Source organism: Panthera uncia, chromosome X (assembly GCF_023721935.1).
Source record: "Panthera uncia isolate 11264 chromosome X, Puncia_PCG_1.0, whole genome shotgun sequence".
In the NCBI taxonomy this organism is placed as follows: domain Eukaryota; kingdom Metazoa; phylum Chordata; class Mammalia; order Carnivora; family Felidae; genus Panthera; species Panthera uncia.
This window is the reverse complement of record NC_064817.1, coordinates 26,044,090-26,058,563: the sequence shown is the minus strand read 5'-3', so window position 1 is coordinate 26,058,563 and position 14,474 is coordinate 26,044,090. Positions and strand designations below refer to the sequence as shown.

At 39.5% G+C, this 14,474-nt stretch overlaps 1 protein-coding gene across 1 annotated transcript in view; it reads left to right on the top strand.

Moving 5' to 3' along the window:
- The window catches only part of DMD (dystrophin), a 1,998,908-nt gene that overhangs the window by 1,423,315 nt on the left and 561,119 nt on the right, over window positions 1-14,474 (top strand). The window contains exon 52 of the mRNA XM_049644567.1: window positions 142-259. Coding sequence (XP_049500524.1) covers window positions 142-259 — 118 coding nt within the window. The remainder of the gene's footprint in view (window positions 1-141; window positions 260-14,474) is intronic.

The following is a 14,474-nucleotide window of genomic DNA, read 5'->3' as shown; positions in this document are numbered from 1 at the left end:
GATTTATATCCAGTAACATATTTTTTTTTTTATTTCCAGAAGTGCTTTGGTTGGTTGGAAAATTGCGCTTTACTTTGTATTACATAAAAGGTATGCGCAAGGCTGGTGAACCTCAATATTAAGTTAAGCTTTTTCCTTCAGGCAACACTGCAGGATTTGGAACAGAGGCGCCCCCAGTTGGAAGAACTCATTACCGCCGCCCAGAATTTGAAAAACAAGACCAGCAATCAAGAGGCTAGAACCATCATTACTGATCGAAGTAAGTCTTTTAACAAGCGTGGGCAACTTACGATGTATGAAAAAGTTTCAGTAATGACTTGGAAGTCGATTTGCCTCTGTTGCATTCATCAAAATAGTGCCAAATGGTTGTAAGTTATACCTCTTGTGCTAAGATTTTTTCATTTCATAGTGTTATCTTTCAATAACTGAACACAATCCCATGGAATCGAGGAAATAAATTTTTCATGAATCCAGGCTTATGTAGATGCGAAGCATGGAGTGGTGGGCGTGGTGAGCATGGTGTGACAGAACGTTTGCTCCTTGGTTGTCATCTCTCTGGGCTAGCATCCATGGCGATGTCAGTCTCTCCCTTGTATTCTTGGTCGTTGGTCCAAGCAGGCAGTTGCTTCCTGGACCGTCATCCGTTCCCTTCTGCGGTGGCACTCTCATATCTGGACACCCCCCCCCCGTTACTGTGATGCTCTCATTGTGTAACAGCAGAAATCATTGTACCGTTCCTCCTGCCATGCCGGGACGGGCGAGAGCCTTGGGAGGTTGTTTAAGGCCCATCTGCCTAGACATTGCCTGGACTCTTCTTTATACATAGGGATTCGGAGTGCCTGTGCATGGGGTCTGGAAGAGCAGAGGAAGCAGAAGGGAAAACTACTCTCCTTCTGTTACCCTCAGAGGCTCTCCTCAGGGACGAAGCCCAGTTCACCTCTGCTATCTGATTCTCTTGGATCTCCCTGGATTTCTTTCCTTCACTCTCCCTACCTCCCGTCCAGGGACACACATCCATAGTGATTTTTTTTTTTTTATTTTCCCGTGTAATGCCCCTTTCCTCCCTTCCCATAACCAGCGAGATTTTTTCTAGTGTACGAGTAGGGAAATCCTTCATTTCATCACCTTTTCTTTTCCCTTCCAAATCTTTGGTCTTTTACCAGGCATTAGGCTTTTGAAACTCAAAACCAAGAGTCTTCAGAATTTACATTCTGTTGGATTAGCACTTGCCTAAGTCACCAGTATAAAAGGTTAATATTTGAAAAATATTATTGGTCATACTTGTACGTGTTAGTAAACAGTGATAATAGCTATTATTTATTGAGTTCCTCTTAGGTATCAGATGGTAGGTCTTATATAGTGTGTGGGTTTGTGTGTGTGTGTGTGTGTGTGTGTATAAAGTCTTTATAAAATCTTGTCAGCTAAATTTCCTAATCCCTCATTTTATAGATGAGGAAACAGTTTCTGAGAAAGGTTAATCAAACTGCTCGAGTTTACAACACGAGCCAAGACCAGAGCTTGGAATTTGCCAATGTTTCTTTCTGGCTTGAAAGTCTGTGTTTCTTCTGGAATGTTTGCCCTGTTCCATCCTGTTTTATTGTTTTTGTTAATGACCTGAATCACTAGGACTAGGATTAAATACTTTTTTGGTCTGCAATTATGTATGTTTTGATTCACTTCCTAAAGACATTTCCTCTTTCACCTGTTGTGATCCTGAATTAAAACAGACTTTTTTGATTTTGAAATTTTAACTCTTTACTGTTGCTCAAACAATGTATTTGAATATATGCTAATGTATTAGTTGAGTAGCACTAGCCACTCTAATAGGTAAGATCCCAAAGCTTGGTGGCTTACCATAGAAGTTCACTTTTTTCTGGTGCAGTCGAAAATAAGCAGCTTTCTGTGACGTCATTCAGGGACCCAAACCCCATCCATCTTTTGTGTCCAGAACGTCAGAGTCCTCTGCACTTAATGGGCAGATGAGGAATGAGCATTGTTCGTTGAAATTTACTAGGAGGCAGGACTGGAAGTGGTACACGTGAATTCTGTTCAGAGCCTATTGGCTGGAACTCATCACATGACCACACCTCGTGGCAAGGTAAGCTGCAAAATATTGTTCAGTGTTGAGCCCAGGGAGGAGAGAAACTAGTTGGTAAGAAACTCATCAGTCTTTTCCGTAGCTAATTTGGACAGGAAGAATACACTTAAGTTGTCGAGTTCTGTGTAAGGTATAGAACGTCATTTGTATAACGAGCAAGGCAAGAACAAAATTGCCTTGTAACGATCAACATAGATAGCTCTTTGACTGATGTAGTAGAATGTTCCTCACTCAGTCTGGAACCGTGAGGCTTTCTCCATCAGGTTGCAACGTACTGGTCCAAAAGAATGAATCTTAGTGAGTGATTTGCTCAGTGTGAGACTGAATTCCCATTACACAGTTAAGCGATCTGTTTCTCGCTTGAGAAATATGGAAATTGGGCAAAAATGTTTATGCAAATCTGAACATACCATATAGAAAGTCGTTTGTCATTTTACTAATGAGAAATAACTTCTATTTTTTCCCTAAGAGGAAAATAACACTAATTTATTTTACACTACCCATTCAACATTGTCTAAACATTTTCCATTATCTCTCGCAATCTTTTTTTGATATCATATTGACTTTTTTTTTCATGATGTAGATTAAAATTGAGTGACCGGAGGGCAAGTTTTTATCTCTCTGCTAATATCCAGTAATTTGAACTGTTCTGTTTTTCTAAGCTTTTGTCTTTTGGGAATGAATACCTTTATGAATATTTGTAGTACAGTGGAAAGATTCCAATCCACATGGTCCAAAAAAAAAAAAAAATTTTTCTTAAAAGCCAAGTGTCTTTTGAGACATGTCATGTTGCTTATTAAGAGCCTAAGCCAGAATCTTAGTTCCAAATATGCCTGGAGCCTCTAATGCCGCTACCAAGATAATTCTGACAAGATATGTTTATCTAAACAATGTCGTTTGCAGCCCTGCTCTGCTATAGTTTATCTCTTCATTTGAAATCTATGACATGGGATGGAGATTCAATACTCATAAAGTTTCAGTCGTGTTCAAAATAGAATTTTCCTTAGTATAGATTTGGCTTTCAGGGAAAGAGCAGAAATAAAATACTTGCTCATAAAATTGTATTTTCTTATTGGAAGATTTCAGGATTCCTTTTTTATTGCCCTGAAACTCCTAGAAATACTTAAAAAGGAATCAGCTAAATAAAGAAAAATATTCGGTAAGAGTATAATGCTGTATTGAAACATTTTTCCTTCCTTGGTAAATCCCAGTTCATAACTTGGAACAGTTGGGGAAATCTGTATATATTTATTGCATTCTATCAAGAGAAAAGTCCATTACGAAGCAATTCCTCTCTACTAGTAATATCCATGCTGAAATCTCAAGTAATTGGGTCTGCAAAATACCAGCATGTTTCACCGTATAAAACGATTTCTATGGTATCTGTTGTTTTTCAGGTGATTATATCTATGGAAATCATGTTGTAATGATCTAGGTGAGAGAAAAAAATTTCATTCTCAGTGCATTCAAATAAGAAATTCTCCGTGCTGTTTCTGATGTTCAAACTACTCATTTTCCCTCCGTTCTTTGGTTGCTGAATGTGTCAGGCATCCCTGGTCATTTTCTCCTGCAAAAGGGCTAGGTCAGGGGACCAAAACCAGCTAAGATTGGAATGATCTAAAATTGCTTCCTGGGAGGCTTCTGAATTGTGCAAAACGCTTGTTCGTGCCCATCACTACTGCAGATCATAATACCCTAATACCTTACACAGCAGTGAGGAAGGTACGGAAAGAAAGAATTCCTCTCTCCTATTGCTGTTGTTTATCCCACAGATAATATTGGTGAACTTGGCTCATCTGACATTTGTATTTTAGAACCTTGCTTCTGTAGCTTCTCCCGCCATAACTGCCCACTGTTACCGTTTTAAAGATCTTTAACAAGAGCACATAAAGGTTTTGAGGGCAAGCTGCCCGGGCTGGCCCCTTAGTAGCTTCGTGACCCTGAACAAACAAGTAATCTCAGTAAACTTTCTGATCTCCGTCACCTCCTCTCTGAAAGAAGATTACTTGCATCTACCTCCTGGTTGGGAGAATTGGATGAGATAATACAAGAGGAGCACTTAGATCCCAGCCACAGTAAGAACTCAGTACATATTAGCTCTTGTCATTTTAATTATAATCTAATTGGGTGGTTTGCGTGCTTAGTGAGAAAACATTTAATCAGGTCTCTGGTAGCCGCCTGGTTTTTAGACCACAAGGAAGAAAAGATAGAGAGAAGTGCAAAACAACTAAAAGGAGAAGGTTGCTTTGGAAAACATGGAATAAGATACATAAGTAGAATTCAACAAATACATGAGTCATACTACAAAGAGCAAGGCAATTCGTGTAAGGTATTTTATTTTCAATATTTACTAGGACCTTAGGAGGGTAGATATTATTATGCCCATTTTAGAGATGGGAAAACTGAAGCTCAAAGAGCTTAAGTAATGTGCCTACAGTTGTAGTAAGATATCAAGCGAGGGACTAGGATTCTAACTTATGTATATATGACTCCCAAGCCCAAGGAACATCAGATGAAAAGGGTTAGTCAAAAAATAAAATAAACAAGAGTCTCTGGGAACTGATAATATAAGGAGTAGCCACAGTTCACTGTAATCTGGATATAATTTTTACTGCTCCCATTTCTATTGTAGTCTTGTATGCATTTCATTGTGTAATTATAGGACTCTCTTGCACATGCTGGAAATGTAGAGAATAGCGAACCTAGCTATACAACCTTGGCCAAGTGGAGTCACTTCTTAAGCCATGGTTTCCTCATCTGTCATGTGGGACCAATAAGTAATACTTTAGCTGGTACGGTGCTTATGAAGATAAAATTAGGTGATGTTTCTACCGCGAAGACCTCACATACAGAAGATGCTCTTTGAATGGTGTGTACCATCATGGAGAGATGAATTTGGTGCAGAGGAACTGGAGGTGAGAGCATATCAAGAGGGGTGGGGGCCGAATATATGGCTGCTGATCAGCTAAACCAGGGAAGGGACTTCTGAAACAGAAGGCCAAATCTTAAGAGAGAATTATCTCCTTAAATTTTTTTTTTTCAGCTAAGGCTTTTTCAAACCAGTCTGGAACTCTTTGAGAAATTTGGTGACATCGTATACATTTTGAGAAATGAGTTCACATCGTGTTGCTTAAAGAGCTGGGATACAGGGCTGTAGAAGGGAGAATGTTCTGCTGCATGAGAATAAAAATACCCTCACAGGATTTTTGAACTAACTGACAGTTTTACAGCAGCTTTGTCAACCTATCATTCATCGCTGCCACCAAATGTGTGAAATCCTTCGTGGTGAAATAAAAAGACTTTGTTGTTCTCCACGTTTTTATGAAATCTCTATGGCTAATGAAATGCCAGCCAATATCTTCCTCTCAGGTATTGTCTATTAGAGAGTTGCTTATTTTAGAAGACGTGGAGTCAGCCATATAAATTTCTTCTTTTGACATCTAGCACCTGCTGTCAACCTGTTATAACTACAAGCAGCTCTCAAAATTTACATCCACCAGGATGCCGCCGGCAACCGAAGAGTTCAGTTCAGTTCAGTAAATATTTGAATGCTTGCTCTGTGCTAGTTAATGTCAGATGTGATGGTTGGGATAGAGGGAAAAATAAGATTCAGCCTTTGTCTTGAAAGAGCTTACAATCAAATGTGGGTATTTGGACGAGTCTATTGGGGCAAGGCAGTCCAGGATAAGTACTTGAGCAGAGCCGTGTTCCCCAATCTTGAGAGAGAACAAGAGGAGGGAAGATGGGATCTGAATGAAGGGGTTTGGGAATGCTTCTAGGAGGAGGTCACATTCGATCTGGTCGTGAATGGGATTTTGAAAAGCAGAAGGAGGCTGGGAGAGGAAGGGCATTTGAGGGAAGGACGAGAGGGGAATACATAATTAGACTTAAGTTAGCAATGGGGTGACAGATGAACTCGTAGAAGTGGGAGTGTGTGTGTGAGTATGTTGTGGTGGATACAGGAGTAAAAGCAGTCAGAGAGGCAAGGTAGGCGGCAAGAGAGCCCAAGCTAGAGCAGTGGCAGTAGAGTGGAAAGAAAGCACTGAATTGAGACATGCGGTGGAGCCAAGTATTGACAAGATTTGGACATCGACTGGAGGTGTGGAATCTAAGGGTTTGCCTCTGAAGATTTTGAGATTCTGTGCTTTGGAAGATGGTAATATAACCGGAGACAGACTCAGGACAAGGAGTTGAATGCGGGTGATAAAATAACGTGCTCAAGAGAACACAAGGAGACGTTTCAGAAGCAAAGGTACTTCCGAGCAGATTTGGAAGTTACCTGAAGTAGGTGGTGAGTTGGCACAGGGACACGGAGCCCGATGAAAAGACTAGGGAACAGTCCGGAGCTTGGCTTACGTTTAAGGAATGGAGGAAGAGGAGTTGGCGTCACACCTCCCAGCGGCTGCTTACGACAGAAGCGCATTCAGACAAACACACGCTGAAGACTGAGTGGATGAGTGTTACTCGGTATTTTGTTTTCTGTATCTTCTGCTGTGTCACCAGTCCGATAACACAGATTTCTTCCTGGTCCTTAGTGATACGTTGAATAAGAAAGCTGAGAGTTAAAGTTGGTTGTGTTTGTGTATGTCATTTTCTGATTCACCCTTCAGCGTACCGGGAAAAAGAAAACAGACGACCATTTGCCCTCTAGGTTTATATGAGCCATTTTGCTTTTTATTTTGTATGTCTAAGTTATGTTCCAAATACTTCACAGAAGTAAGATTAGAGAGGTAATAAAAACCAACTTCCTTAGAAATTTTAATAAGAATTGAACCCAACAAACTTCGTACCAAATGAATTTGGAGGCACAAACATAAACGCTACAGTGTCCCACATCATTTTAGCAAAATAGGATGGCTCAAGTTCTTCAACAAAACATTATGTGATGAAGTCCTTCCTGTTGAATGCCTAACTAGATTACAATATCATATTTTCCTTATGTCCTTAGAAATATATTATTTGCTCATCAATCCCTGTGTTTGTTCATCATCTGAAGGCTCAGTCTAAGGTTTCACCTAAGATCTCCCCTATCTGATCAATTTCACCATCATTACTGGAGTCTAGAATGATGATGTCTGTCCGCTTGCATTTATCTTCCATCATGTCTCATAATCATAAGTATCTTCTTCTGTCAATTTTCTTGTCTTTGACATTATGGGAGTGAAATGAAAAGTGCTACGTACGTTTTCAACTCTGTTCAACGAAAGCTAACAGCAGACTCCGAAGATGGTGTCCCCAATCCTATTTTATACCTTCTTGAAAGAAGATGCACTATTTTGGCCAGTGTAATAAGAAACCTAAAGGTTGAAGATTTATTTCACTATTGTATCATCCTTCTAAATAATTCCATCATGCTTTCACTTTACAGATCTTTTTAGCATATTTAGGAATAACTTATGAGTGGTGATAAGATAGCAAAATGTTTCCAAATATAGGAAAAATAAGATTACTAAGACTACACAGTGTATCTTAGACTTATGAAAGGCTTCAGTGGACCCACATGGTAAATAAAATGAATTTGATTTTATTTAAAGAATAAGTAAAATATCACTTTGTTTTTTGGTAGACCACTAGGAAAGAATAAAAGTCCAAAAATATCGATTTTTACAAATAGTAAGAACTTCTTAAAAAATAAACTCAAAATATATATTTGGGTGCAGTGGACCTTGATGGTGTACCAAGGATTAAACAAAATATATTTTGCTCAATCCCACTACAAAAATAAAAGTTTTACTACATGTATTATTATGAGTATTATTTAGTTGTAATACTAATCTTCTCTTCCAGTGTCATTATTCACTAGGAATGAGTTTATTAGCGTTCTCCAGAGAACCCTGTATATATGTATATGTGTACATACACATACATCTATTTTTAGTATATTAATGATATTATAAATTATTTATAATTAACTTATATGTGTATATAGAGACAGAGACAGAGACAGAGATTTTAAAGAATTCGTCCCTGAGACTGTGGGGACTGCAAGTTTGAGATTTTTACAGCAGGTCAGGAGGATAGATACTCAAAGAAGACTTAATACTGCAGCCTTGAGTCCAAAGGCAGTCTGGAGCCAGAATTCCTTCCTCTTCTGGGGACTTCAGTCTTTTCTCTTAAGGTCTTCAACTGATTGGATGAGGCTCACCCATATTATGGGGGCTAATCTGCTTTAATTACAGTCTACTGATTTCAATTCTCTAAAAAATACCCCTCAGGGAGCCTGGGTGGCTCTGTCAGTTAAGCATCTGACTTCAGCTCAGGTCAGGATATCATGGTACGTGGGTTCAAACCCTGCATGGGTGCAGAGCCCTCTTCGGATACCTCTGTCCTCCCCGTCTGTCTGCCCCTCCCCTGTTCACGCACTCTCTCTCTCTCTCTTTCTCTCAAAAATAAACATTTAAAAAAATAAATAAATAAATAAATAAAATAATGAAAAATACCCCTCTACAGCAATATCTACACTGGGGCTTAAACATCCGGGTGTCATTGGCTAGCCAGTTTAATACATAAAATTAACCATCACACGGTGCTTCATGGTGCCATGTGTTTCTTCACATGTAAGTGTCATGATTTCTTTAACTTTCATTTGTATCCAAGTAATAGGGTATCTGGAAATATACATGACATTTACAAATGATCTGTAACCTCTTAAAGAATTTCAGAGCTCTGTCAGAGTAATTATAACTTAAAAATATACCTATAAAAAGCAAATATGTATGTTTTTCCTTATACACTTTTACTTACGTTGTGTTAAATTAATACTAAACTTACTGAGGAGGGCACCTTTTGGGATCAGCACTGGGTGTTGTGTGGAAACCAATTTGACAACAAATTTCATATATTGAAAACAAAAATTAATGCTAAACATCTGTCCTAAAATAATTCTGTTTTGATGTACCTATTCTTTAATTCTGGAAGAGGATTAGTATCAAAACATATTTGAACAGGATTTAAAATCCAAATTAGCAGTCATAATTGTCTTCAATTATTAATCTCTCATGTGAACGTGTAATGGGAATAATAAATATATTTTATTTAAAGTGACGTAGCCACAATTATGAACATAAATACCATTTTCTAAGTGCTTATTTTTTCATTATGTTTCCTTTTAAGGTGAAAGATTTGGATTAGCACGTGTTCTACTCATGCACTTTAAAAACGAAACATAATGAACATAACTATTAAATAAGCAAACCAGTGAGTGAAAATGGATTTTTTTTTGTATGATTGAATAAAGATAATGATGAATACACGTAATACAAAGAATCTCACACTCAGACAATGTGGGCAGGTAAGATAAATACAAAACAGAAAGAGATGTGCCCACAGGAGAAATTGTAGTTTTTCACAGGCTAACATTTTTATCTTACGGCCTAGGGGAGCGTTGGAATTAAAGACCTGAATTTCTATTATATTTTTGTACCTCTGGGTATAGAGAGGAATGTTCCTCCTTTGTGATATCACGCAGGTTAGATGGAGCTAAGCCAAAGGTTGGATATGGCATACACAGTTCCTAAAAGACTCTCTCAGCTCTCCTCAGGTGTTGGGAAAGGGTAGGAATTATTTTAGATCTACCTGGGTTTTTTTTCTGTACCCAGATTTTCTCATTAATAATTTGAATCAACCTAACACATTGCTTGCAACTGGTCTTTATTCTCTTGTACCTGCCTTCAGGGAAGCATGTATGAAGCAAGCAGAAAGGATTAATAGACTGTGACCTTTCCACATCCAAAGGGGAGAGCTGGGCTCCTTCTGCTTTGGTCAAGAAAAGGAGTTTGCAGTTACATATTACTGCAAAACAAATCACCCCAAAACGTAGTTGCCTAGAACAGTAATAATCATGTATTACCTCTCACGGGTTCTGCAGGTCAGGGGATCGTGAGCATGTAGTTTGAGTGATTCCGCCTTGGAATTTCTTACGAGGCTGTGTTCAGTAGCCAAATGGGGCTGCAATCATATGGACGCTTGATGGGGGCCGGAGGACCTACTCTCAAGGTGGCTCACTCTTATGGTTTGTGAGGTGCTGCTGGCTAGTTGGTTCCTCTCTACCCAAGCTCCTCCGCGGGGCTGCTTGAGTGCCCCTGTGACTTTGTGGCTGGCTTCCCCCAGGAGTCAACCATGAGTACGAGGTACAAGCAGCAGTGCCTTTTTTGACCTCGCCTTAGTATTTGTCCTGTTACTTCTTCTGTAAATTATTTGCCACACCGTTTGGCCCCGATGCAATGAGGTGGGAGGAGGAAGGACTCCAGAAGGTCATGAATACCAGGAGGTGAAGGAGAATGGGGCCACTGTGGAGATGACTACTACCGGACTTAACAAGCCTTCAAAGGAAAGTTTTTAGACGTTTGACCCTCTGTTGTTTTAACTTTCTCCGTCAGACAACCCAGCAGATGTCAGTGCTGCTATTCCCCTGGAAAGTGACAGACCACTTGTGTGGGCCCTTGGTTATGCATGTGCATGTTGAAAGGAAAAAGACCCCCCCCCCCCCGCCCCGAGACTTTTTCTGTGGCGACCGGACGTGTGGATAATTCTCTCAGCCTGGCTCCACACGAAGAGTATGGGTTTTGAAAAGAAAAGAAAGCTTTTGAGTTTGGGAGGCCTAACAGAAAGACTGAGGCAGCTGGTTGGTTATGGGATAATAGTGACAATGATGATGACAATGGTGACTATTACTTTTATGTTAGGAAGACAAACGTGTTAGCGTGTCTTTCCCTCATTTCATCCTTAGCATAATGCAATGCTAAAAGCAGGGCGTCTAAAATGAGAAGAGGTGGTTTAAATCCTGATTTTGCCCTTTAATGACAGTGGGACCCTTAGCAAATTATTGAATCGCTCTCACCCTTTATTTCTTCATCTATAACATTAGGCTGCTGATGCCTTCCTTTCCAGATTGTTGTTAGGATTCAAAAGAATGACGTATGGAATGCCCCCTTTCAAATGGCAAATCACTACGTAGATATCAATATCTTAAACATCTTGTGCTTTTGTAACGAAATGCCATAGACTTGGTGGCTTGAACAATAGATGTTTGTTTATTTCTCCAAGTTCTGGAGGCCAGGAAGTCTAAGACCAAGGTGCCAGCAGATCTGGTGAGAGCCTTCTTCCTGCCTTACAGAGGGCTACCTTCTAACTGTGTCCACATGCTGCAGAGAGAAAAGATCTGCTCTCTCCCTCTCACGAGAACCCTAATGCCATCAGGAGACCTCACCCTCACGATCTCATCTAAAGTTAATTACTTCCTAAAGGCCCCATCTGCAAATACCATCACAATGGAGGGTAGGGCTTCAACTTGTGAATTTGGGATGGGGGACACATTATCAGCTCTCCTCCTTATTAAGAGCTCTACCGGGTGTTCTAGGTTGTTGACATTTGTTGACCATCAGGGTAAGAGTTTCTCATATGTAGAAAATGGATACATGGAGCCTGGGAAATGTTCTTATGTCTATACCCAGAATTTTTGTGCTTGTTCAAGAAATTCATCGCCACTGAGTGTTCTCTTAAATCCCGGTCTAGGAATTTAGAAAAACTAGGCTCTCCCCCAAGATTTCCTGAATGAATGGATCAATGAATGAATGAGTGAAGTGCTTTATGGTATTTTCTTCAGTGTTAAGATAAAACAAAAATATTTATGCAGAATGTTCTATTTTTAGTGTTTCCAGCTAGTGCATAGTCTGGTTTATTGCCATCTGTATGTCTAACCCTGGGTCACAGGAGTAAAGCCATTCAGAGACTCCTATAAAGTCCATAAGGCGGTGATAGAAACAATAAACTTGACCGTTGGCATCTGATTTTTCTTTTATACAAGAGTGTTAGAACCGCTGCCTTGGGCCACGGCTAGCTTTCAGGAAAACACAATCGGTGGACAGAAGGAAAGGTATAGCGTCCTATAGCAGCCTGATTTAATTTGTTATCAGAAAAATGTATGCTACACAGCACAATGTTTAAAATAGAAAATTGGGTCCCAAATGCACAGAGTAAGAATGAGTGAAAAACACCTTTCTCTATAATTAAACAGAACACTGTGCCATGAATCGATAAAATCCAGTCAACCTGAAAATGTGAACATCAAGTGTAATTGTGCAGAAAGATAAGGCCATATGAACAACATAGGAATGTATAGGCTCCTGTGGTCCTTTTCCTTTTTGATTTTGGAGAAGGATGGGGAGAGAGCATGAGCAGGGGAGAGGTAGAGAGAGAGGGAGAGAGGGAATCCAAGTAGATTCCACACTCAGCATGGAGCCCAACACGGGACTCAGTCCCACAACTGTGGCATCATGACCTGAGCCCAAATCAAGACTCAGACACCCAACCGACTGAGCCACCCAGGCACCCCTCATATTGGCCTTTTGAAACAGTGGGACTTTACTTGTTCCTCAGTAAGGATTTAGTTTTGTCTTAGCCATCATAGGAACTGCTAAAAGGGGAAGGCTCAGTCCCGTCGGACTCTAAAATGGGGTATTTCTCCTGATGATTATTAGTACTTGTAAACTTCTTGGAGTTTTAGCACATCAGGTTATGTGTCTGTCATTGTAGGGTACGATGCCAAACAAAGCATATATGCACCTAGGGGGCATAGTACCACAGGGGGTACATATCATTAAATGGAACAGAATTCCTTTTTTTCTTAGCATATGGCAGGGCGCTTCACTGCTCAGGTTCCCCTCTCCACAGCTAGGGGTTTCGGTAATGGAAAACGTGTCCCAGAGAACTTCAGAATCTACGAAACATTTCAGACAGTACGGAGGTGTCACAATTTTTACTGACGGTATTTGGCCAAGTCAGATTTTACTCAGATTCTAAAATATCTCGTCTTATAAATAGTGATACTGTATATCTGTGCTCCGTTTTACATATATTGGACCAAGAACTCTAAAACATATGTGAGTTGATTTGATGTCCACAACATTGCCTAGAGTAGGTATTGTCCTCATTCGATAAGTGACGGAACCGAGGATCGTGGTTTGTGATACCTTTCTCAAGGTCACACAGATAGCACAGGGAAAAGCCAGGGTTTAACCCAAGTGTTCTGATTCTTAAAAAGGGTGTTAGATGGCTCTTCTTTCCCCAAACCTACACTGAAAGGAGACAACACTTGCGAGTTAGTTATTGAAAGTTTATATACACATATATATGTACACGTTTATATACGTATTTATGTCTTATGTACTCCTATGTGTATATATTTACACATAAATGTTACATATACTACTGACATATATCTGTATCAATTATTTATGAACTTATGATATTTCCGTTAAAATATATCAGGTAGCTAATGAATCATGGAACTCAAAATCCTCCTAGGGATTCATTTTTATGCCTTCAGCAAAGTCACTGGAAAAAAAAAAAAAAAAGCCAACACAGCTTGAAAAAAAACAAAAACAAAAAAAAAAAATTCACCCGAATAGATTAATGAAATGCCCTGCTGAAAAAGCAAACAAAACCCAAACAAAACCCACAGTAAATACACCCAGGTTTTGGAACGGTGAGTGATAGTTCAGTTTTAAGAGATTGGAAGTCTTTTTAGTACACTCTCTTATGAGCAGAAGAGATTTAAAAAGCACCTTGGTCTGATTCCAATTCACATACCTCATCCTTGCAGAAAATGTACTAGGCCATTTGAAATATTCTTCACCTCGTTTTTGGAGGCTCAGCTGATTGGAGCAAAATGGAAATGAAATGTAAATAGAGAGTTCTTAATCTTCAGAAGCTCAAGTCCCCCCCTCTAATCTTTAAAGTAGAAATTTGGATTAGGATTCTCTTTATCTTTTTTTTTTTTTAATGAAACTTTCTTTTTCCTTTTATCATGATGTCTGTTGAAAAGGTTCAGAGAACTCAAATCAGGAAGTCATGTTGTAACTTATGACAAAATAGGAGTGTGAAGTTGTATTATATAAAGAACACAGGGGATGACTAAGTTGCCTGTTGTCCCTAGGGGAAGCAGAATAAATTTCAAAATGCAGGGCGGCCCGCACAATGCGCTACGGCCATTAAAAACGTTACATTCACTGGCTGTACACTTCCTTAGGTGGGTGATGAGTTGTACCTATTTTAAGACTTGAAACAACCAGAGTGCCCAGGATGGTTTGCATCAGTTGGTACCCAAATCTGGCATAGGCACTTGTAAGCTGCTTCATTTGAGCCATACTACTACTATTTTTTTTGTTTCGATCAAATGGTATCATTTCATTATTTTTGTGTCTTGATTCTAAGCATACACACCAAGTTGCATGGCCGTTCAAAAAGGGTTGACTTGAAATATATTTTTGACCTAGAGATTATGTGATGGGTCTTTACCATGACTATAGGAACCAGATTCCTGATTCAAAATTCCGTCCTCTAAAATAACTGGCAGATACCACTGTCTAGTTCAGAT